Genomic DNA, 26,927 nt, shown 5'->3' on the forward strand with positions numbered 1-26,927 from the left:
GATAAGCTTCTCCATCTTTCTTCTTTCCTAATAGCTAAAGGTATTCCCAAAATGTTTGAGTTTGGGCTGATTTTGGTTTTCATAGGCCTTGGAGCTTACGAGATTTCTAGAATAGTTCTTTCAAAATAATTTATGTAATTTTAAACTACTGAGTAAGAAGAGTGATCTGAACCTGTGTTGTTCTGCAGTAACCATTAGTCACATATGACAATTTAAATTAATTAAAATAAAATTAAAAATTCAGTCCCTCAGTTGTACTATCCACATTTTAAGTGTTGAATAATCACATGTAAACTAGTGGCTACTGTTTTGTACAGCACAGATACAGAACATTTCCATCATCACAGAAACCTCTATTGGATAGTATGCCTCTAAAGCATTCCTCTCATTTTCTATGGAGGAATATCTTAATTAAGATATATAGCTATTCTCACATACTGAAGAAAATTCCCAGCTCATCTCCTCATCATTTGGGACATTTGAAAATATCAGTTACCACACAGGCTATGAATCTATTTTAAAGAGCATGGAGAATGACATTGTCTTTTAACTCATCACTGAATTGGACAAGATAAAAAGAAAAGCTATCTTTTTAGCAAAAGCTTCTACTTCCTAGTATCTATTCTTAATAACTATCAGAAAATCATTATGTCTCCCTGCCTCACATGAATGTTTCCAATATTAATTACATGAAGGATGCATTGAAATTGAGCACAATATACAGCTCCAGCCTCTAGAGCTAAACAGAGAGTGGGCTGCCCTGAATTTGGGGTTATCCATGTGACTAAACTGAACCATCCAAACAGGAAAAAGAGAATCTGTTTTTGCTAACTTGACAGCAATTGGTTATACGAACTACATTCCAAAGATAATTGTGTGATCACCATAAAGAATAATTATAAATATTCATCCCTGAAGTACTCTATCACTCTTAAAAAGTCAGTTTGGGTGGATGGGATGAGGACATTTAAGATATTAATGTGGATTTGTTCTTTTACCAAACTTAACAGTGAAAGGGAAATGCTGTTAGAGTTTCAGTTATATATTCATTCCACTTGGAATAAATGTAATGGCTCTATTCACCAGACACTCAAAATTTCTCTCATCTCCATTCCTGAAGGAGAAAATATAAGTGCTTGGGAAAGAAGACAGTACCATGATAGCTACTGTGAGCCTGACCTTCTGAAATGGAGGCTAGAATTCTAAAGACAATTTCTAAATATCTACAACATTTTAATAGAACATCTTAAATTACTTAATTGTACCTTTTCTATTTCTCTTTAAAATAGTTTGACTCCTGGTAGATTTTAATCATCTTAAAGCGTACATATTCTTTTCTCTTAATTTTAAGATTGTTTGTTGTGATACAAAATCATACTTAAGATTTAAACGTATGATTAGATCACTAACTAGAAAAAAACTGGCATCTATGTGCAGGTGATCAGATGACATAAGCAGTCTGGTTTTAATTTGTGGCCAGTACTGATTGTAACTAAAAGAGACTTGCTCTTTTTGTGGAATTGGCTGACTGTTTCCCTACATCTGGAGTTAATAAAGTCTTTGAGACCACATCAGTTGCGCTTTGCCGCAAGAACTCTTTGATCTGAAAATTCGAGACTGGCACAACTGCTGCTTCATAACATTGCATCTATGTTTTTGCAAGCTATGGTTAAGATACCAAAAGTAAAGTTATTTGGCCTGTGTTAGAAATGCTGTTAGTTGGGCCTCTTTGAGAACCATGTTTTTCGAAACATTTTTATGATACAAACTTTGAACTTATGTTGGTAAACAAACTTACAGCAGTTTTTACCATTTTCATTTATAAGATCTATCCTTCAAAAGTCTTATTTTTTCAAAGCCTGTTTGTAAAGACTAACATTAACAATAACTTGACCTCTAAAATGATCCCTGTTTTCTCCATACAGCTTCAAAATTTTTATGAGTAGGCAAGTCTCTTCTGCTTTGTGTCTTGATTTTCTTCTTTTCCATGACAGCCATCTATTGGCCATTATCTGACCAGCATATTCTCCCTTACTTGACAGCAATTCATAAACCAGTAAAGTCAGGTTTATCCCTTTTGCTTTTGTAATTGCAAACATTTAAAAATTTTTTAGGTATAAATACCGGGAGTGCCATTTTGCCAAAAAAATGTATACACATTAAAATGTGTATCATGTATGTCATGTACAGGATACAGTGAATTGAATGGGAATAAGAATAAAGAAATATAAATTGACAAATAATGTATAAATTTAAAGTGATTATGTAGGGTTTTTTTGTTTATGAAATGACACCTCAGAACCTTTCATAATTATCTTTGGGAGGCTTACATACTGTTTCAATCTATAATCTGGATAGAATTACAGAATTTTATATTGCATACTTTCAGATCAGCGATGGTGTGTATAGTAAATAAGCATTTGCGACAAAAAGCATATGTTGTAGTGCTGTCTTCTAAATTTTATTCTCATTGTACTTTCTTGCTATGTCTGTGGATTTATTTTTCATTTTTTATGGTTTCAGCCTTGCTTGGGGAAATCTAAATAAAAGGGGACAGAGGGCATCTAGCTGTGGTAAATTTAAACACCGAAATTTGATTATAAGGAAAAAGTACAAAATTCCTTTCCTGAAAACTTTTTCCTGCCTATCAGCCTATAAACAAACACATTTGTATATACCCAATTATTTCATTTGAACACTATTTTTCACTATTTTTATGTACTAACACTAAACTAGAAAAGTATGCTTAATGTGTATAATGAAAAAACCATTTTATCTGCCATATTCTCCTATGTAGGATCCTTCCAGGTAATTCATAGGAATATATCTTGTCCCAAACTTCTCAGGTACCACAGGTGTGTGTTTTTCCCTGTGGGATGTGAAAGTTATGAAACTAACCAGAATTACCTGTCCATTAAAAAGACACATCTGTGCACGTATTAGCACAACTAAGAAGAGTAATAATGGACTTTTAAACCTTTTGTTCAGGTTAAATTTGTAGGATCATGTTAGACAACCACTGTAAGAAACAGTACTTGAGGACTGAATAGGGGCAATATGTAGTCGCATAACTACTCCTATAAGAATGATAGAAAGATGATACTGTTAGCTAATACTTAGTAAGTGGTTACTGTGCTAACCATTTTGTATGTATTACCTTGTCGGATCTTCTCATCAGACCCCTGATACAGGTATTATTAGCACCATCTTACAAATGAGGAAGTTAGAAGTTGCATCTGGAAGGTTAGATAATTTGCCAGAAGTCTTTACAGTTAGTTAATGCTTCAAAGAAGAACTAAATTAATATAAATGATAGTTTATGTAAATAAAAAATTTGACTCCCATTTCGATCTCTGTATGCTTCCTCAACTTTTTTATTAGTGCAAAGGAATATATGTTCAGGGTAAAAATATTAAACTGTGTGGAAGGGCATAAAGTAAATGTCCTCCTTCCCATTTTTAAGTCCAGATGTGTAACCATTAAGTTTCTTTATGTAATTCCAGAAATAGTCTATGCTTATACAAAAAAATTATGATTTTTTTATACATGCTCCCATAGTTTTAGTAAAGTAGTTACTTTCTTCCACTTAAGCGAAAACTTAGGATATTTCTTTGGAGTGAAATTTAATGGATGTATCCTTATCAGACTAAACAAAAGAAATACATTTCACATGCTGCTTGCAATAGAACACCATTCTGTTCTTCCTGACTCCTGATTCACAGACCTTGCATTACCTTAAATGTTTTTCTTCTTGGTTTCAGTAGTCATCATGAGAATGGTTTGATCATGTTTTGATTATTAAGGTTATTTGGCTGCCCATTTAGTTTTCCAGAGAAATAACAGTGTTGGACATTTCCATTTCAAAATGTTCATACTTTGCCTATCTGAAGCATAGGATTACCAAAGGAAATTAATACTGCTCTGATAAATTAAATGAAATTTTTCTTAAAGCTGTGCCATACTTGAAAATTTACTTGAAATTAAAGAATTAAAACCTTTCAGCAGAATTTAGCCCTTAATTTTGCTAACTCTTCTTATTTAAGGAAGTTTTTGAACAATTGTGTTGTGCCTTTCACAGTCACCGTTTTTTAGTAACAAAGGATAGTAACATTTAAGGTATTTTGATTGTGATAATTCTTGTAACAGTGAAAAGAATAAATTTTATGAACCCAGATTTTATTCCATGCTATATTCAAAAGACATTTGTTTCTACCATCATATTTTGAATGGTGTGCGTGTATGGATTTGTGTTTTGTAAGGAAAGTCAATATTTATGACTTTATTCAACCACCTGGTTTAATTGTCATACAAAGATGCATTACCAAGGGTATTTGGAGTACTATTTTTCTCTAGTAAGCAGCTAAAAATCATGTAGAGAGTAACCAAGTTAGGCATTATTTATGTAGATTTAAGCAGTTTCTTTGGATTTGTGGTAGGCCTTTATAGATATTCGATAGGCCTTTTTTGGCCATTTATAAATGAAACACTCATTTTACATAAGTGACATGACAATAATTTACATTTTAATTAAATTTCCTATTTAATTTTAAGGTATATGCACCATCCCCAACTTCAGATGATTTCAACCGTGAATCTCCTAGTTATCCATCTCCCAAGCCACCAACCAGTATGTTTGCTAGCACTTTCTTTATGCAAGGTGAGTACTGCCAAATAGTTTTCAAATACTACAGTAGGTATCTATTGTATATTAGCTAATATTTTAAAGTTGTGAGGAAAGAGAATACCGTTATAGGAATTCAGACATTATTTATCTAGGTATTTTTGGCTGGCATAAATTTAAAAAGTTTTCTAGTGCTATTTATTGCTTACTGCAATGTACTTGGATTATCCAGCAAACCTTTGGAGTGCCCATCTAGCATTGATTGAATTTATAAAAGACTTTAATTGAGAAAAATGAATAGAGCTGCTCTTTCTCATTTTAGAATTTAAATGTATGAAAGATATTAACAACTCTAGTTTCTTATTTAGATTACAGACGCATATCACTCTAGAATAATCAATATAAATAAAGTGACTATCATACAACAGAATAAGACAAGATAGAAAAAGTGTTGCATTTCCTTTATTTCGTATCTAGCAAATCATTTTTATTTGGTCTCCTATGATTTTGGACTATGGGAAGCATGTACTGTGGGAGCAGTACTTTACTGCATAAGTGGTTCCTTGACTTTACATTGGTGAGTGAAGTCATTGCTAACACATTTCATATGAAGGCTGACTAGAACATAGTTATTATCAATTACATAGGTTTACTATTAGAGAAACTTCTTTATTCCACAGTTTTAGAAGGCTCGATATAATGTACATTGCTTATTATAAATTAAGAACTTTTTTGTATATTTATAGGTATACCATTTAACAAAAATTAAATCCAACATATCCCCAAATTTGGAGTTTTTATTATCTTTGATATGAATTTAGATCTTTTGAGGATTCTTATAATGATCTACCTACTAGTTTGGATTACCTTTATCCCCCTCTAACTATAAAGCTTTGTTTCTTCTTTTTAGCTAGTAATTATACAGTTTGTGGGGAAGAAAACTAGATAGAAGACTAAGTTGGAAAGGGCAGGAAAGAAATACCTGGAGGGTACCCTTTGAATTTTCATAGCATCATCAAAATAAAAGAAAAATTTTTAGCTAAGGAAAATTTTATATTTCTCTTTTTGTCTTAGATGGGACCCACAATTCTTCAGACCTTTGGAGTTCATCAAATGGGATGAGCCAGCCTGGTTTTGGTGGAATTCTGGGGACCTCCACTTCCCACATGTCTCAATCCAGTAGTTATGGCAGCCTTCATTCACATGACCGCTTGGTAGGCTGTAACACATGACTAGGGTGCAGCAAAACTTTGTCCTCACTTGTGTTTCTTTTTGGATTACAAGTGTAAGATTTGATTCTACCAAAACTTCTGAAGTTTGAAATACTTCTAGGCATATTGCATTTAGCATGCCTTTTTAAAAAGTAAATGACAATAATAGCACTCTTTAGCTGCTATCTTGTGATGTTCTTTTTTGATCTGTTATGATAGTTGTCTGGTTATATGTGCATATTATGCATAAAATGTATTTAATAGATGATGTCTCTCTCTCCCTTTCTCTAGAGTTATCCTCCACACTCAGTTTCACCGACAGACATAAACACGAGTCTTCCACCAATGTCCAGCTTCCATCGTAGCAGTACCAGCAGTTCACCTTATGTTGCTGCCTCACACACTCCACCCATCAACGGGTCAGATAGCATTCTAGGTGAGCTTTTTCAGGTTGGCAAAATTCCCGAAAACTGAATTTGGAGATTTTCAGTGAACCCCGTATCTTTCAATATATTATTTTAGTATAGCGTTTAAAAATGAAAGAAAAGAAACTTTTTGATTTTCATTAATGTAGGAACTGGTAAAGAACCAATCTTTACCTTAAGTACAATACATGTAGAGTATTTGCTAACTTATTGGGACAATTTTGAGATAACAGTAGAGCGCACCCATGAAATAATGGCAGAGGGCTAAAAAAGCCCGCCACCTTGCTAACATTCTTGATTTGTTTCCTACTTGAAATGTTCAGGAACCAGAGGGAATGCTGCTGGAAGCTCACAGACAGGTGATGCACTTGGAAAGGCTTTGGCATCTGTGAGTACTGATTTTACATATTGTACTGAATGAATTTTATACTGCCGAATGCAGTGCTTAGATTTTGTGGGTAGTATGTGTCACAGTTAAAGGGTTAAGTTACAACAGGATCAACTTCATTATTCATTTAGCATTATTCTTGTTTTATATTGATTCATGCTGCCCTTAAAATAACTCATGAGAACATTCCCACAAGATCTATCCTAATTCCAATTTAAATATATACTTCATTGTCTTCATGGAACAGATATAGATAGAAGGAAGAGAAATTTGGACACTTTAATATCTAAAGCACAAATGACTGACATTAATATTAAGCCGATTTATTAGTTTTAAATACCTACTTAATCAGTTGCCCAATAAAATAAGTCAAGTGGAACCAAGAAAGGCAACTCAGTTATTCTCCTGATCCAGAGAAGGAAGGGCTTTTATAAGGAATTTTTCCAAGAGAAAGTATTTTACATATTTTTTAAAAGGAAAAATTTAACATGCAACTAATTCATTCAAGAAATAGGAAATGAGAGCCTTGCCCCAAAAGAGCGAGATTCATTAAGGAATACATACTAAAATGAGTAAAACTAATTTGAAGGAATCCCATAGTATTTTCTTGAGTATCTATTAGTATATATCACATTAGGGCATTAATGACAAAGCAATGATTTAGTTTAATAAAAGAATGATTATGTTTTCATGTAGGTGATACTTAAAACATTAAAACTGAAATCCCTTCTTTTGGAATTTTTTGGGGGAGCATTTACCAGTATCCCACAAAGATTACAAATCTATTTAAAGGAGGCACTTCTGCTTTGTACTTTCTGAAATTTCTTCTTAGGCTTTTTCTTTATTTCTTTTTTTTCTTCCTTCTGAGTGATACGCTTCTCAGAATTCCCAGAGTTGTCTTTCATTTTCTATGATGTACACTTAACTCTGTCAAACACATTTGCTGCTGTTCATGGGAAGGGCAGACTACCTAACGTGTGAGTAATTATTAGAAAGCAACTATTGAACATTTTAGGAGTTAAACCTCTTTGTATATGGTTTCTGTAGATAAACCTTTCTGTAGCCAAGTACAAGTTTCTTCAGAAATGAAGCCAAGTCAAATTCATCTATCACATAATGGAGCCCTGCACAAAATAGAGCTCAGTAAATGTTTGTTGAATTCAGTCTTATATAACAAAAATAGTGATGATAACAAAACCCACAAAAATATTGGCTATAATTTATAATTTGAATGTTTACTAGGTGCTAGGCACTGTACTAAGCATTTTACATGCTTTGTTTCATTTAATCCTCAAGAAAACCCTGTGAAGTTGGCATCATTTTCTCCATGTTACAGATAAGGAACTAAAGTTTAAAAGGTTAAGTAACTTCAGCTCAGAAAGATTAAGTCGCTTGCCCTAGGGATCACCAAGCTAGGAAGGGTAAAGCCCATATATATTAGATGAGAACACTGATCTGATGAGCTTTATTTCTCTGTACTTCTACAAAGAACAGTGCAACAGTGACTTACAGGGTGATGAGGATTAAAGGCAGTGGTCCCACTTTTTCTGGACTTATTCCCACCTGATGAAAACTACCTAGAAGGAAATTATTCTATAATATTAAATCTGAGTGTCTCCCAGGTATTTTATTGGCTTGCCATATTCCTTCTGTTGATTCTAAAGGAATCCAGCAGCAGATATTTCACATGTAGGAGGACAGATAACATTTGAGCCTTCAATACTAGGCAACTTTCGAAAATATAACCTGCATTTCTGGGGCTTTTTTCTCAAAGGTCTTCTGTTTATTTTACTCAAAGAAAACTTCTGTAAAGGAATCTTGGCACATAGGTAGGCAAGAATTTGTGATGTTCTCCGTGGTCCTTCAAACTCCTTTTCAGTTTCCCTTCAAGTCCTTGACTATTTTCCCATATTATGACCTGCATACTAGCCAGCCAGTTGGCATTTGGAAAAGAAAATTCAAATTCACTGTGAGTGGAAGCCAGGGAAAAATGTTTAATCTAGTTAGTGGGTGGGCTTTGGTTGTCATGGAAACTCAGATCTGTCATCCTATGTTGTTACTAGGCAGGAGCAGCTAGGTCATTCCATAAATCATGTCTGTCATAGCTGACGGTGATGCATTCCATCTGCTCCATCACTGCATGCCATAGTCTGCACACTTCAAATCCCTTCCTTCAATCCATCTGCTGTCCCCCTCCCCACCGGACACCTCCCCCCAATACATTCTTTCTCTAACTCCATTACAGACTCACATTCACTTTAGTGCTCTCAGAATGTACTGATAAACAAAAACATTACATTGGGGATAGGAAGGATTAGAAGAGATGAGGAGAAGGAATTTTATGAGGATTACATTTAAGAGTCTGACATACGTATCAGGGTTTGATGTTAGATATTACAGATCTTTGGAAATGGTGACCATGAGCATTTTGAAATTTCAAGTTCTTTAGAATGTGACATTTTTAATACAGCATCTAGTTTTAGATGGTGAAACACCATGCTATTGTCATTAGAAGTTATTTCTAGCTCCCCAATTGTCCGATACATGTCTTAGAAGGTCTTTCATGTGTGAAACATCAGAGGGTACAACCTTTGTTCTTCAGTTTAGGTATTAAAGAGCACACAGAATACTGTGTGATTAAACATGTAAGGCCAGATAATACATTTGCAAAGGTTCTTTTATTTTAGGTTTAAGCCTGGATAATTGTGGTCTTAATCTCAGGATAGCTAGAAAGAGAATTGTACATGAAAGTATTTACACAAAGTTCCCAAAGCCCTGTGGATTATGCATTAGTTTAGATAATAAACTAGGGTAGATAGAAGGAAAGGGAAATCTGGGTATTCGTGCCATTTCTAATGTGTTTCCCTGAACATTTGCCAGACAATAACCCTTTAAGATTGTGCCCATGGAGAGTTATATAGAGGAAGAAACATCTGGTTTATTTCAGTGCCTAATACCATATCAAAACACTTGGTCTTTAATTTAGAGGAGATCAAACAAGAGAACTGTTTAACTTTGTTGATTATATCAGACTTCTTTGTGATAATTTATGTTTTGATTTCTACCTCAGAGCAAAGGAGAGAGAGAAAAAGAGAGAGAGAATTTTAATATGGATAGTTAAATGGTCAGTAGTCTCTAACAAAAGGAGAGAAAATTCAGGGAAGTTGACGTTTAAAAGTAATTCATGAAATAAGTTTCTTTGTTCCTTAGACTCAATAACATTAGCATAATAAAGATTAACTGAAATGTGCACTGTAGTGTTTAAAAAATTGGGCTCACAGTTCCAAGGTTGGGCTTGGGAGCTCTCTATTGTTTCTTTTTTGTCTGAAGCCCTTTTCATTACCCTCTGGCTTATTGGCACCCTGCTGATTGGAATGGACCATGACTGATAGGAGGAGGAGCCTCATTTGTTGCAGTAAAATGAGGCATATTACCGTTTAAGCCTGGCAGAAGGTATTGGGAGTTATTCATCATTGGTCATTTAACAGTACGAGGACCATGGCTGCATGCAGAATGAGTTCTTACTTTGTGTTTATGCTCTAGATTCTAAATCACTCCTGTCCTCATTTTTAAATGACTGACTTTTTTTCTTTTTTTCTTTCAAACATCAATGTAGGAGTTCTTTAAGGTCAGAAAGTACAAAAGTAATGTATTCCTGATTTAGAATGCTCTTTGTCAAATGAAACCTTATGTTTAGAATTTCTTAAAATAGCACACTTTCTCTATAAAATCAGTATAATTTGTATGTTATTTGGTAATAGAATAAACATGCAGAGGTGAAGTTTAATGAAATGATCTGTGATCTAAAAGGCTGTTACTTTGCCTTTTTAATATTTTGCTCCTCCTCTCCCCATGTGCACATTCTTTTTATGAAAGTAAAAGGGACAAGAAAAAGTCCTGTAATTAGCCAGGCTGCCTGTCAGTTCAGGAAAAGTATTAATAACAATTCTGTGTATCATCACTTTAGGACAAAGTAGAACCAGGCAATGTGATGGGTGAGTGGAGAAAATAGCTTTTATTGTACAGAGAAGCTGCTTTTGAAGAAAATACCAGAAATTATATGTTTTTATACTTGATACATTTTTAGTACTCCTCCTGTTTTCACAATGATTTTTAAGAGCTCACACCTATTTTATATACATTATCAGAGCATTTTGCTAAGTAATTGCAAGGCAGTGATATATAACTCTATAAAGTATAACCTCTTCCTTTGAGATAAAGAAGTTGTCACTAGTTCTTGACATGGTTAGGCATTATTTTACACTAGTGGCAGAATTATCGGGGAAAATAAGGGTTGATGGTCTACTTACATCTTCAAAAACGCATATCTACCTAATGATGTTGTATAGATAGCTTAGTTCATCAACACTAATTCTCAGAAATAGTGGAACCTCACTATATTGTTGTTATCCGATTCTATGCCATAAAACCGATTTATAAATGAATTCATCTTTATAACAAGATCTTTTTCACCCCTTTGGTATTTCTGTTACTAAACCCTATTATATAAATACTATGATAAATACTACCACTTACCAAACCTTGCTTTCAATCAAAAAGTATTATAGCAAATTTCAAGTGCAATTTAATCACTCAAGTATTAAAAAAATACTGAGCACCTACTTGTACATGACAGTGACAAACAATGGATTCAATGTTGAGCAATATAAGGTCCCTGCCTTCAAAGAGCTTACATTCAAGGAGAGAAGATAAGACAGTTATGCGAAAAGCAATAATATAAAGAATAGTATGAAGTAAAAGATCAAAAAGAAGTACAGGTTATTTATTCTAAGACTATAAGGCAGCAGTTCTCAACCTGTGGGTCGCGACCCCTTTGGGGGTCGAACGACCCTTTCACAGGGGTCGCCTAAGACCATCGGAAAACAAAAAGATATTTACATTACGATTCATAACAGTAGCAAAATTACAGTTATAGAGTAGCAATGAAAATAATTTTATGGTTGGAGTCACCACAACATGAAGAACTGTATTAAGAGGTCGCGGCATTAGGAAGGTTGAGAACCGCTGCTATCAGGGAGGTGAAAATGAGTATAAATGGGGAGGTGACATTTGAGCTGGGTACTTGGATGTGGTTCAGAATTTCATCAGGGAGAAGATAAGGAACAGACATTTTGAATGGACAAGCTATGTTCATAAAATGAAAAAATATATATATTTTTTGGATAATAGGGTACATAATAATGTTACGATAGAAAGATATTTTTGTAACCGGAATATAGAAGGCATCAAATGTCATTCTGTTTTATTTAGTAAGAAACAGGAAGCACTGCATGGGAATTGGCAGTTCAAAACTGTTTGAGGGGCCGGCCGAGTGGTGCGATGGTTAAGAACTGGCTTGGGATGCCAGAGGGCCCCAGTTCGGATCCCACATATGAGGGCCAGTGACACTGCCCTCTACAGCTAAGATGCTGAACAACAGCTCAACCTGGAGCTGGGCTGCCGAGAGTCGCCGGCGACGGAGTGGGCTGCAGCCCCTGCTGCAATGGGTTGCCATGGGCTACCATGTGTAGCCAGCAGCCAGCGTGAGCGGCCAGCAGCCGCAGTGAGTGGCCGTCCAGAGGCCGGCGACTGATGTGCCTCGCCCGGGAAGAGCGCAATGATGGTGCCAACTTGGGCCAGTGAAGCAATGTCCTCCACAACTAGACTGAAGAACAAAACGACAGCAACTTGTCTGTTCCCCTTCCCTGAATTCCCCAGCGCTGTTCCCATCCCCCCAATTCCCCAATAAAAATCTTTAAAAAAAACAACAACAAAAAAAAACTGCTTGAGGACAGTAACTCAGGGAATCATGTATAGAATAAAAGGAGCAGGGAGTAACTAGAAATATAAAGACTTAAATAGTCCAGCCACAAGTTTTAGTAAAGGTTTGAAGAAGTGCCATAGCAGTGAGAGTGACGTGTGCCTACTCCAGAAACTAGAGCATTGTGGATATTGATTTCTATGGTGGGAACTGTAGAAGGACAAGGGAAAAGAGGAGAGAAAGTGGTTTTGGTGACAATGAGAAGGGTGGTGGTGCTAACCGAGGTAGAGAAGACAGAAGAATAGAGATGGGAACTGTTAGAAAGCTTGGGGCAGTGATGAAAGTTGGGTTTGGACATACTGAGCTTGAGATGAAAGAAGGATAGGTCTAGACGAAGACGTCCAGCAACCAACATGAAGATAGATATGTCAACTTAGCAGTCATTCACAGGGATGTCATAGATGATACTTTGTGAAGAATGGTATTACCAAGAGATAAAACACAGGCAAATAGAAAAGAAAGCTGAGACTAGAGCTCTAGGGAAACCTACATTAAGGGAACTGAAAAAATGAAAGAGAGAGGGGGTCTAGGTAAACACATCTAAGGATTTAAAAGAAATACTTAGATGGTAACTGCTCACAAGGATGATGTCATTCTTTCAACAAATATGTATATATTTACCAGCAGTGTTGTAGAATCTGAAACTACTGCAGATTCTGTATAATTCAGATTTTGTCTAAATAAGACCCAAGTCCTAGCTCTTCTGGAACATCCATTTCTAGGGGAAAGGGTAAGAGACAGATAATAAATAAACAAATTTGAACAAGTAGGGATTAATGTAAACAGTGTGAAGAAAACAAAAGCAGGAGGGTGTGAAAAGACGGAATGCTGTTTCTTCAATGCTTTCATGGTATTAATCCTTACAGACAAGGAAATCAAAAATCAGTGAGTTGATCTAGTTAATGTAAAGTTTTGCATGGAATTGCAGTGTTTCTCACTCCTCATCCATCCACCATCAGTGTTATCAACCCTTCCCCTCCCATACTGATAATATAGTCAAGACATATTTCATAAAAGTTACTATCAGTTCATAAAAGGTATAATTATTTGAATCTTAAACATGAGAAATAGTGATTTACAAAAGTAAAGTGGTATGTTGAGAAATGTTTGTGTTGTAGTTAGAGACCGTAACCTAATTTACTTACGTGGTTGAAATAAATTACTGTGTGTATGCAGACCAGTAGGAACCAAAATGTGACCTTTAGCTAATTTTCATATGTTTCCTGAATTTTTTAATAGGTAACAACTTGAAGATCAACAATATTGATCTTATAACATACTATCTCTATTACTAAGTCTTCCCATAAAGCCTTTTGAAGTCTTCTTGATAGCTTTGCTTTTCCAAAATGACTTTCTAACTTGAATATGCAACTTCTGGGTCAGGTTGTTTGGAGAGAGTTGGTATTTAAAGGCATTTACAGTTACAATTTAGTAACATCATACAAATTGGTGTGTTTTATTTGACGTAGATATATCCATTTGTATTCACAGGAAAAAATAGACTTTCTGGCTGCTTGCAATTTAATTAGTGCTGTCTTCTTTTTAAAATATGAAAATGTTATGTTTGATGATTGTGACTTGTGGAATTTTGTTTTACATGAGCCTGACCCAGTATCTGGCTTTTTTAGTATATTACACTGTCTTAAAACCAATGCTGAGACTCCTTACAGGGCATAATTTGGGCCTCTTGAAATTCATTCCAGCTCTGAGCATATTCAGAGCAAGGTTACTTCTCTTGGATGACTCTTTGCACCATCTTATAGTTTTCCTTTTTAAAATATTTGAGCACAATTTGTCCACATAAGTTCATTTGTCCGCCCTAAGTTAAGTGCTGAAATTTAAAGATGATTCATTTTGCCCATTAGAAGAATAGGATTATCCTAGAGAAGACCTCCTAAGGACTTTTGGTGCTTTTAATTAAGGAGACTCTTAAAATATCTAATGGTTAATTAGGTAAACTTGAATAGATTTCTGCCACTTGTTTTTTAGCACTATGAAATAAATATTAAGTATTGCAACAAAACTTTTAGCCAAAATACCAAAATTTCTACATCCAGATATGTTATCTTCTTAAAGTAAACCTCTTGGGAGGTGAAGTCCAGTGCACAGATCATTTTGGGAAATTTTTTTAAGGACTTTGAGGTTGTTTTCACTTTCCTCAAGGGTGACAAAATACCCTTTGAGAACAAGTTTGATTTTTTAAAATACACATCATTTGGAGCTAACTTTGACAGAAATGTAGTTGATGAAACAGAGAGCTTTTTAAATGAGAAATAAGGAGTAACTATTTAAAAAAATTATTTTCTGTGGCTTTTAAAACTGTTTTTGAAGATTCTTCTCTTCAAAAGATAAGTTAATAGTTTTCTTGAGATGATTATTTTTAATGGATATCACTTATTTACAATAGATGGTATATTCTAGAAAGATTGTTTATCAAAGTTAACTTTATAGTCACTTCTCTTTTGTTCTAACAAAATTCTTAATTTTCAACTAGAATAATAAAAAAATAGTTATGATCTATTTTATTCCTCTCAGAATATATATATGATATTCAATCCTAGTTTTAAAAACTGAGGCTTTTATAGCCTTCATGTAATGGAATAGTCCTTAAATTGATGGAACTATTTTTCACTCTAATTTGTGGGGGGGGGCAACTTAGATTATAAAAATCGCTCCATGCAAGTGGATTTATATTTTGCTGTTGTCACACATTGATATGTGTACATCTTTTGTTTTTTGGTTAGATTTATTCTCCTGACCATACCAGCAGTAGTTTTCCATCAAATCCATCAACACCAGTTGGATCACCCTCACCTCTCACAGGTAGGCTTTTGTTTTATTTATTTAACAGCAATATGGCACTACTTGGAAATATTTGAAATTTGTTTTTTCAATAAAGTCCAGTAAACAGTCATGGAAAAAAATATTTAAATTTTGAGAAAGTATGTAAACAGCTTTGCTCTTGAGTTCATTTTGGAGAATATTAAAATATTTGTTAGTTTTGAATTATTTCTTCATATCTTCTCTGATTCTTAAAATAGTTGATGATAATTTCTAAGAACAATTGTAGCAGGATAAAAATAAAGCTAGGCAATTGCAATGAAGGGATAATATGGAAGAGGTAAATCAAAATTTTTTATAAGATAGCATAAAAAAATAAACAAGATATCCTATTGAGAAGTACATGTAACTTCTTTCTTCCTTGTTCTCTGCATTTTCCATGTACCATATGTAAGACTCAAAAATGAATAACTTTCTGCTAGTTTGTCTTTATTTTTAGGTCCACTAAGTTAGTATCTCATATATATATATATATATATATATATATATATATATATATATATATATATATATATATATATATATATATAAATTCCTGGGGGAAATGTAGTTTTTTGGCTAAGAACTGTCTGTGAATATGGATAAATATTGTTAATGGAGTTAAAATAAGTGGTTTGGATTTGCTTTACATTTTCCTTTTTTATTCACGTTAGCTTTAACAATTTCCAGCTATATCCTACAGTATAAATTTGTTGAGATACCATTGTTGTTGTAAATTGGAATTTTTAGATTTATTAGGAATAAGTAAAATTACAGAAAAATGCTTGATATCTGTTAAGCTGTAATTGTAAGACTCGAACTTCATTTTTATGACCAGTGTTTGGAGAAAACCCATGCTGAAGAAGAAATGTATTAGTTCTGAGGAAAGACGTAGAGAACTGGCAAAAATTGCCATATTCCTCCAACAGTTGTCCTCAGAATGATTCTCTTTTCCTGATGAAGACATTAGTTAAGTCCACGTCATGTGACTTTGTTGTTGTTGTTGTTTAGTCTTTTTCCATTGTTCAGTATTTCTGAAAATCAGGGCTCTGGTATATCAGGCCCTGGCTATCACCTGTGCTTTGTGTATTAGCCTTGTGACTCTACTAAGAAGCATTCCAGTGTGTGGAGATGATGAACTGCTGGCAGCTGCTTTCAGCTATTAGTGGGTTCTGCCACTTTCTCAGACACCATGGCTTCAGCTGTCTAGTAAAAGTTGAACAGCTGTTGCCCACATAGACCAGACTACGAAAATATGAAAGACCCATTGACTTAAAGTTGTTGTTTAACAGAGAGCTGAAATTACAGGAAGAATGATGTAACTTTAACCCTACTCACCCTCTTGGCACAGTTTTACTGAAATTATCAATATCAGTATTGCCACAGCCTATTTCACTTTCTCTTCTTTCTTACTATGTGCTCCCACTGCCTCTGCTCCTCTGCCCAGTAAGATAGCTTTAAACGTGCCCTTTGGTTTTTACTAACATTGGGTAGGAAAGCAGGCAGCAGAGGAACTCAGCATCTCTGAAGAGGCATCAGTAAAATGGAGAATCAGAGACTTAGATGTATTTTTTCAAAAAATAATGGTCCAAGGTAGAATCTCAGATTTCCTCCTCCATCTTTAGTTGATGGTTAATGGATAAAATCCTCTTTTCCCCTTTAATTCCACAATTAATGAAAATCTGTGGACTGTTGAATTGTGTAATGAAGGTATTAATAGACTTCTTTTTCAATTCAGCCATCTAATCAACGAAAAATACTTTCATATACTCCTGCTGAAATGGCAAATCAAAGACTGATTTTATGCAGGTGTATCTCCTTCCCCTCTCTTGTGCCTAGTGTTTCCTTATTATCACCCACCCCACATACACGCACTCACACACCCCAAATTGGCAGAGCAGAGATGAAAAGAGGAAGAAAGGAAATCAGCACTATGTGATAATATTCACAGTTGAAGGGAAAATGAAAAAGATGGAACAAACCAGAGCTCCTATATAATGTGGAAATTGTTGTGTTCCTTGTGTGGCAGTGGCCTGTTTTATAGAGTAAAAAAATCCTACCCACTGTGTGCTCTCTACACTTGCTCTATCCCTTATGCCTTGTCAGTCAGACTGAGCACAGACCTTGTAAGGACAGATACACAGGTGTAGAACCCACACAGGCAGCTTCTAAGGCAATCATCATTTTTGCTTAAATCCCGCTTATTTTCCATGGGAACTATTCAGGCCAAGAACATACATTTCTATTTAGAGAATGCTTCTGAATAAGCTTCTAAATGATGTTGTATCATTTAGAATGCTTTAGGCTAAAAGAAGGAGAAACTCTTGTCTGCACTAGCTTAAATAATAAGGGGATTGATTATCTTTTATAACAGGGAGCCCACAGCAGAGCAAGTTCCTGGACCAGTAGGTCAGGACTCCTGCTCTACCTCTTTGCAATTCTTCCTTGGGCTTGTGGCAAACAGCAGTTCAAGGTACCACATGCAGACATATACCACATGCAGACATACCATGTTTTTCCGAAAATAAGACCGGGTCTTAAATTAATTTTTGCTCCAACAATCTACATTTATTCATGTACAAAACTCTACATTTATTCAAACAGCCATGTGTGGCTGACGATCTTAACTGGGGCTTCTGTTTGGGATGGGCCTTGTATTACAAGCATCCTGAAAAATCATGTGAGGCTTATTTTCCAGTTAGATCTTATTTTCGGGAAAACACAGTAACAATTGTCCAGTAAAAGAAAAAGGACCATCTTTTCCTTGTCTTTTAAAGAACCTTTTTCCAGAAGCGTCTTCAACAGATTTGCCTCATGACTCATGGGACAGCATTGGACCTAACACAGTTGCTCACAGCAGAGATGTGCCCTCCATGTTTATCTTAGACATCAGGATTTATCCCAAGAACTAAGAATATGATTACTCGTTCCTGGTTCACACTAGGAAAGGACAGACACACACACCCCTTGTGAACAAAATCAGGTCTGTGGCAGCAAGGCAGAAGAGAAGAATGGCTGTATCTATTACCATTGTCATTTGGGAAAAGACATGAGTATTTGGGTTAAGAGAATATGTTCACTGAGGGAACTTGGAAAGCCGACAACCAAAACCATGTTTTGCCTTTCTTTATCTCCTCCTGGAATGTAAATGAATGAAAGTTTAATGATTGCCGTACTCAATAGCAATCTTCAGAATATCCACATAAAAATAAAGAAAGGAGATAGGAAAGAAAGGATTCCTCAGTTTTGGCTAGTTTAATCAATGAGATATTTTATCATCTGTCAGTGTGCCTGGTCTTAAAGCAATTACCTGATGTCAGCAAGTTTTCAGTTTAGTTGAGAAAATAAGATAAATACATGAAAATAGAACCATCAGAATTTACTCTAAAGTAATGTGCTCAGGATAGACTTCATGAAGAGAGTAGGATTTAAAAAGGAGAAAGAGCCCTCTGGGTGTAAAGGGAAAAGCGTAACAAAGGTCCAGATATAAGAAAGTGAGTGACTTGTTCACCCAGAGCCATTGAGATCATGGATTATAAACGCATCACGTAAGGACATGTGAAGCACCAAGACGGAAAGGGTGGCTGGGGCCAGATTGTGGAAAGCGAAGCATTAAATTAGGATTATCCGACCTTTCTCAAGCGTCAGAGAAGCTCATGAAAGCTTGAATTTAGGGTGAGATTACAGAGGGAAACAACTAACAAAATGAGAAAATGCATGGTAAATGGTCCCAAGAATTTCTCTCAGCTACTCAGAATGTTAGTATCTATACTCTAAATTTATTAACCAGTTTTATTAGGTAAAGTACTTACTAGGTCCCACTCAGAATAAGAGCAGATCAGAAACACTGGATGAATTTTATTTAGGGATTAAAGTAAGCCTTTCCAGATTTTCTAGCCAAATAATTTAATTCTGTTATCCTAGTCACCCAGGTAGCTTGTTTTCTGGAAATGGTCAATAAATTTTAATATCAAGTAGGTTTATTATAATCCTTCTTGAATTAGAGCTAGTTTTTCTGTAAGCCCAAGGTTCTTATGAAAATTGTTAGCTACAAAATAGTTGAAAGCTTATGCCTGTCTAATAGAAGGAAGTATAAACCCAAAACCTCTGTGTATGCCTAATACCAGATGACAGGTAACAGGGAAGGAAGAGGGGAAATATCCTATTCTCTAGGAAACCCTTGAGGTTTCCAGCCTTTGCTCTTTTGTTTTTCCATATTTGTGCAATGATGCTACAGTTGATGATTATAAGCTAGAGATACCAATTTTATGTATCTTTCCTTCATGATTACATGATAGAGCTACCTTCAGGAAGAAATAATAATAATGTTCCGTAGTCAAAAAGACCGTTAGGCGCATGAAGTAAGTGCTTTTTACCTCATTGGTTGGCCTTGTAAGGCAGATTAAAGCATACATAGGTAGATAGATAGATAGATAGATAGATAGATAGATAGATAGATAGATAGATAGATAGATAGATAGATACTATGTGTGCCTTTTTTATAGTTAGGGCTTATAAAATTAATTGATAGTATAGAGCAACAGGAATGCATTTTCACTAATTCCCAGTATTCACTAAACTTCCACGCCCCGCTTTGAGTTTTGCCAGCCATGGGCGTGATATCTGCCAAAATAACTCTTAACTGTCCAGCCATCCCCCTTTGTGACCAATAGCATAAATTTTTTAAATGACCAAGTGGGATTCCAGGAGGTCTATCCATGTACTACAACTTGGCATTTGTATGACAGTAAAACAAAGCAGTGATTTCAACCATAGTGATATTTTGTTTTAACCAATTATGTTACAGTGGGCAGCCCTGTCTATAATAAAAACAAAATAGGTTTGAGTATATGTGTACTTTTCCAGTTTAATGAATTGCATTTTGGACATAGACCTTAGCATAGTTTCTTCATATCACTATCAAAAAATAATGGAGGTGATTTCTTACCTGAGTAAGAAAATTCAGTACACACATCTCATTCTTCAATACTAAGCTAGTGAAGAAACAACAAAAATTGCCTGTTTTGGAAAGAAGATGTATTCTAACAATTGTGAGGTGCTTAAACATAAAACTTGTATTAATAGTCCCCACAAATTAAGAAATTTAATGATCAGCCTCCTATCACAGGCTGATCATCCAAGAGCATTGGGAAAGATGGAGTAAAATTATTAAAAATAAAATATTGTAAACATTAAAGGAAACTTTTAAAAATAATTTAGGGCCTTTTTCAAAATAGATTATGATTAACCTCTTATCCACATAAAAATTCATAATTCTACATCAGTGCTATGCAAGCACTAATGTACTGAAATCAGTGGTAAAGTGTTGGCTGGTTATTTTTACATGAATTCTTCATATACTCAGTTACTGGGTTTTTCTGGTTGCTAAATTCTACTTGTTAATTATAAAATTAGTCCATAAGCTTCTGTTTCAATGAGCAATTTTAGATTGTCCTTAATTTGTGTAGTTGAATTATAATTACATTTGTAGGTCTAACAGGAAGCCTTTTGGTCCTCAAAATAATTTGTAATTTGCTTACAGGTAGAAAAAAAAAAATGGTTAGCTGATGAAGTACACCACATACTTTTTCTTAATATTTTAATATTTAAGATTTTTCTGTATAATCACAACAGACGCCTATGATTAATTGTGAAATATAATCAGGTTATTAAGAATCTACGTATCCAGATTTTCAACTTGCAAAATGTATATGATTGATGGGAATGCCATTACTAGGTTATTCAGCTATAGTGAACTATAATAGTTCCAATTTACTATAGGCTTTTGGTTTCCTAAATGTGGCAGATTAACCTGTAACAGCAGGCTCCAGTAAGACATGCTTAAAATCAATTTAGCAATAAGTGAGACAAATTAAGTAAAACTTGAAATTCTCCAACGTCAGATTTCTAATATAATTAGGGTTGTTACTAAAGCTGTTATTAAGAACAATAATATATATAATATTTAATTGAATGGTTCATTATTTTCTGGAAATAACTTATTTCCAATGTACAATCATGAAATAGTTAAGGTATTTGAGCAATTGTTCTTTTTTCTTTAAAGCTATTTTGGCAAGACCATAAAACTGCATTCTTCCCAACATATGGATAAATTAATTCCTTCCTTTTTCTTATGTTTTGTTTTTGTTTTCTGAGCTTGTAGCCTGTCTTTTTCTATCTTTGGTTATTATATTGCTACTTTTCTAAAGTTGAAGAATAGTTAAAACTTAATATATTTTTATAATGATATTTTCCCAATCAAATAACGTGTTTTGGTGTATTGGGAAAATTTTTAACATATAATCCTAAATGCATTTGCCATCATTTGAAATTGAAATTGGTATATTTATGCATTACTAAAAGCACACGTTAATATGAACCCTTAGAAAGCAATTGGGTCTTATGAATTGAGGATCATAAACAGGTTCATACCTTTTAATTCAGAATGCTACTTGTTCTCAAAAAGAAAAAAACAGTAATATTTACCATTCATAGTATAATAACATTCATGTACTATTCATAATAGCCAATTGCAAGCAACCAAAATATCCAGCAGTGAAGTTATGATGATTAAGAAAATTATGATCTATAGAATTAGCATAGTCATTAATAGCATTATCTTAAAGATTATGTAAAACCATGGGGGATGGGGAACAGAATTTTAAATTCTGTATACTTTAAGTACATTTTCTCAAGATATTCGTGCATATTGGCAAAGTCTGAAGAATATGCAAATACAAAAGTAGTTATGTTTTTAAGTATAGTTTTTTTCTCTGTTTTCTCAACTTCCTACACTGTTGTATTAATAATGAAAAATATTTTTTTAATGTGTTGGGCTTATAATTAGCCAATACTATGCTGAAGACTGAACAAAAATTTCCATGTAAACTTATGTACAATTACTGAATGTCTTTATCCTTTCCTTCAGAACATTATCAAGATACCAGAGCTAACCAAGGTGTGTGGGTGCTTTGGGGTTTTGTTTTAACAGGTACCAGTCAGTGGCCCAGACCTGGAGGGCAAGCTCCTTCGTCCCCGAGCTATGAAAACTCACTCCACTCCCTGGTAAGAGCCTCTGAGAAATAGACAGGTCACTTTTATATGATAGTATGCAGTTCTTTTTTTTTTTTTTCCCTCCAGTAAATCTTGAGTAACAATGAAAAAAAACAGTAGGATAGCATTACACGAATTCTTTGCTGACAAATGGCCTGATTTAGTTGAACAATATAAGACACATTGGGAGTGCCTTTTGCCATCTGTTCTTTGGGATATCAGGCTTCTGGTCTAAGGGCAGCTGGTGTTAAAATAGTGTTATGGGATTTTTGTTTCTTTGAAAAACCTAGGGCCTAATTTTTCTGTATTTTACATTCTTTTACGTATGAGAGGAAACTAAAAAATAAACCACACACGCACACAGACCAAGTAAAAGCAAGAAAATTAGTCCAGCAATGCAAAATGGTTGTATTTTACTTTCTTATGATGTATAGTTTATTACATTTCCATTAAAATTCTTAAATGTCATAGTAGTCATCTTTTTCATGAAGAGTGTTATTTCACCATATTTTCATTTTTAAAATGTATTGCACAAATTGTACAAGCAAAACGTTATTTAACAAACAAATAAGGCAGTAGAATAAAGGAGCTTGTCTAGGTATTGAGCATGAGAATTTGTGGTTGAATGTTAACTAGTGTTGCTTTTATATACTTACCACAGAATTATAAAATATTATAAAAACAAAATAAGGATGACTTGATGGAATGCTAAGTCATACTATCATTCAGTAATTCCAGGTTGCAAATAGAAAAGTTCTTTTTCTGTAACTAACAGAACATTTTAAATTAAAGGAAAGTTTTCTTCTCGCATATTTTGCAAGCAAATATAAGCAATTTGTGCTATTTAGATGCTAACCTTATAACTTCGCTGTTAAATCCCAGCCTTCTCCAACCTTAATACAAGTAGATCTCTTAGGTCTCCGCGTTCACTTTACTAACATGTTATGCTGACATGCACATAAGCTATTTCCTCATCTCTTTTGGAGTTAATCTTAACCTGTGCTTTGCCTCCTGTTCTGTCTTGACTTTGCCAGAAAAATCGAGTTGAGCAGCAACTTCACGAGCATTTGCAAGATGCAATGTCCTTCTTAAAGGATGTCTGTGAGGTACTATTTCTTTTAGATGGTGCCTTTTTGTGTTTCAATTAATTATACTTCCTATTATCCATTTAAAATCTTCAAGCCTGTACGGACTCCAAAGTCTTTTAAAATCAATGACTGTTTCCGTTTTGTAACAGTATATAAGAATAGACTTTTGTTCTCTTATGTTGTTGAGAATGATTCTTTTTAAAAGAGCTCTACTGGCATGTGCTTTTGATTTTAAAAATTCTAATATGTTTGTGTATGGGGCATGTGTGTATCCACAGACAGACAATATCATTTCCTCAATTTTGTGAAAAAGCATATTTGGATGTGTTCACTATTTTAGATAGGTGCGTTTTATTCACTTAAAATTACAACTTAAACTTGATGGATTTGAGGATGCGTCCCTAAATTGCCCTCATTTCAAAGATCAGTATTAAAGTACAGGTTATCTTCTTTTATCAACTAATTGAGTATCAGGCGCAGTACAGTAGCCTTCATCTTTTGTAGAAGCTAAAAGAAATAACCTCGTGATAGATTGGTAAATTTGTTTCTGAAGCTTTGTTAATTTAGCTTAGTCTACTTTCTTTGTTGATTTGTAGTGCAGGTAGTTGCTTTTGAAGCTACTTGTTACTACATTTCATTTGCTGTCTTCCATATATCCCTAAGTAGGCAACATGGCAATTTAATGAATTTAACAGATACCAGCAATAACCTCCATGTTTTGTTTTTTTAATTCCTACAGCAATCTCGAATGGAAGATCGTTTAGACAGACTGGATGATGCTATCCATGTGCTGCGGAACCATGCTGTGGGACCTTCCACCAGTTTGCCTACTGGTCACAGTGATATACACAGTTTATTGGGACCATCCCACAATGCACCAATTGGAAGCCTCAATTCAAACTACGGTGGATCAAGCCTTGTTACAAGCAGTCGATCAGCTTCAATGGTAAAATAGTGCTCATCTTTTTGTAATAACCCCTAAAGCCTATTGTCCTAAATGTTTTTCATGAAATCTTTGAGGGAGAGGGTCCTTCTTTTTGAAGGGAAGGTAGAGTGGCTTTTAAGAATTTCCTTTACTGTGTTGGGCAGGGTCATTGGCTGAGCATTGGCCCTTAAAATCCTGCTATGATCATGTGCAAAAAGCAGAAACTTTCTATAGAGATTAAACTTGGATTTTTTTTCTTTCCAGATGCATAGTAATTGGCAGAACAGTTTTTGCCTTGAAATAGTTTATAAGGAAGTCTGAATAGCAAAAACAATAAAGCAAGACTAGTCTAGCAAAGCTGTTTATTATAATTTGGAACAAGCCTTCAATTGCAGAAGGAATGTGGAATTATTTGTACAGGTCCAAATTTAAGCTTTATTCCCAAATGAAGAAAAAATGTTGGGGTAGTTTTAAGAATGGCTATAATTTAAGTGACAATGAAAGGAAACAATTTTAGATTAATCCCCAAAGAGAATAAAATAATTCAGTCCATCTTTTTAAAAACATGGTAATTCTTTAGAGGAAAAAAAGTAAAATTCTATAGCTATGCATCAGAAATTCTATGTTAAATGTCTTACATTGTTTTTTATCCAGATTGTCTTTTAAAGGAATGGAGCTCTTTTTGAACTTGCTATTTAACTGATACCATGTGTTTGCATGTTTATGGCATGGTTTTTAAGATTCATTGCATGTTGTGAAATATTCTCCTATGAAACAGATTTCTAGCTGTAAGCCATGTGATCAAGACTGAAACTCACCTATCATCAAAATAATTAGTTGCCTCAAATGCTGACATCTTGTGTTCTGTAAAATAGGATTGGTTCCAGATTTTCACATTCACATGTCAGACAGCCATTTATATTCATTTTGGACCCGCTGAAGTAAATATCAAACAAGGTTGCTGGTTTCCTGAGAACAGTGTTTTCAGCAACATGGGTGACATTAGATGTCTGCATACCTTAACCAGTGTTTAGTTTTTTTGGTTGTTTTTTTTGTTTGTTTTTAATGTCAGGAAATCTTGAAATTCAGTATCCTTTAAAATTAATTTTTGTTGCTATTGATAAGCTAATAAATGTGTGAATATTTGTAGATTGTTAAACTCATAGAAATGGGGAGTTTTGTCATTATTATTAGTAGTAATAAAATAATTTTAATAGTATAATAAAACAGTGTTTGTTACAAATATAATGTAGAATATAAGACTTATTTTATTGACATATTATTTACCCTTGTTAGAAGAATGACTTGAAAATCAGTATACAGTAAAACCTTGGGTTGCGAGTAACGTGGTTTGCGAGTGTTCCACAAGACGAGCAAACATTTCTAATACATTTTAACGTGGTAAATGAATGATGTCTTGCAATATAAGTAGTTTATTTCCAGAACGAATTATGCTCGCACACCAAGGTATTACTGTATTTGAATCCCACGTTTCTCTTACTATAACATTTGCAGTTCTTATTCTTCACGTCTTAATCATTTTTTAATCCTTCATTGTATATGGTTTACTGTGCCTATTTACTACAATATTTGATATAGCACTGGCTCCTCCCAATTAAAATGGGTATGGCTGTGTTCCAATAAAACTTTATTTACAACAAAAGGGGTTCCTTTATTTGTATAAAATGGAGCTTACTTACATCTTTGAGAGGTTGTTTTTACCAACTCTGGATATCGGTTGGGAAAGAAATTTTTCAAAATCCAATCCTCGAAAACCATGTAGAAACCTAGTACATTTTTAAAAGACTTGGAGAGGGAAAAATTGTTTCATTAGATACTGCCCTGAGCTTTTGATTAAGAAAGTAGCTCGCATTATATCTTCTAGGAATATGCTTCCTACTTCAGAGCATCCACAAAAGGGCTGCCACAGATATTCTTTAAAAAGGAAAAAAATTCAAGTAGTCTAGAAAAAAAGTCTTAAATGTAAGGTAAGTCTGGCTTAGTCTGAGCAGGAACATCAATGCCACAGCATCTCAGCCAAGCTCTTGCCTCGTGTGTCTGTCTATCAAGGTCTTTTCTGTAGTTCTTACAGCTTTCTTAGAGGACACAAAGCTGATGAAAATCTGCTAGACATCACCTGCCATATTCACCCCATTCAGACACAGCCAATAGTGAAGGTGGAGATTTAGATGTTTCTGCGAGGCTTACCCTCAAAATATAAAATTATTAACTGACAAAATCTAATACTGTCAGTTAAATCAATATTCATCTCCTATCCTTCTAAAATAAACTCTTTAGCTGTGAGTCCCCAGTTCTTAGCTTCAGCAAAAACACGAAAGGATGGAATGAAATAAAGATCACAGCCAGTGACTCTCCCAGCTGTCTTAGGCATAGTGTTGAGGAAGACGCCTGTCCCGGTGCCCTATCCATGTGTGAGGATTTCCATTAGTACTGCCAGGAGCCTTGCCTACATGCTCAGTACCCGCCTATGTGGAATCAACTCTTTTCATACTCTGGAGGGTGTATGGTTTGCGGGGGACATATTGTAACTATTGCCGGGCATCGTCAAGAGTTA

General features: G+C 34.6%; 1 protein-coding gene across 11 annotated transcripts in view; it reads left to right on the forward strand.

Annotated features, from left to right (window-relative positions):
• TCF12 (transcription factor 12) overlaps positions 1–26,927 on the forward strand; it is a 334,886-nt gene that overhangs the window by 275,501 nt on the left and 32,458 nt on the right. For 7 of the 11 annotated variants that reach the window (XM_019665578.1, XM_019665554.1, XM_019665588.1 and 4 more), the window contains 8 exons: positions 4,552–4,657; positions 5,696–5,835; positions 6,124–6,268; positions 6,581–6,645; positions 15,211–15,289; positions 22,278–22,351; positions 23,374–23,445; positions 24,167–24,373. In XM_019665578.1, coding sequence (XP_019521123.1) covers positions 4,552–4,657; positions 5,696–5,835; positions 6,124–6,268; positions 6,581–6,645; positions 15,211–15,289; positions 22,278–22,351; positions 23,374–23,445; positions 24,167–24,373 — 888 coding nt within the window. The remainder of the gene's footprint in view (positions 1–4,551; positions 4,658–5,695; positions 5,836–6,123; positions 6,269–6,580; positions 6,646–15,210; positions 15,290–22,277; positions 22,352–23,373; positions 23,446–24,166; positions 24,374–26,927) is intronic. The other 4 variants (XM_019665598.1, XM_019665606.1, XM_019665634.1 and 1 more) reach the window with 1 other exon arrangement.

This window comes from Hipposideros armiger, unplaced genomic scaffold, assembly GCF_001890085.2.
Source record: "Hipposideros armiger isolate ML-2016 unplaced genomic scaffold, ASM189008v1 scaffold_12, whole genome shotgun sequence".
Taxonomy (NCBI): Eukaryota; Metazoa; Chordata; class Mammalia; order Chiroptera; family Hipposideridae; genus Hipposideros; species Hipposideros armiger.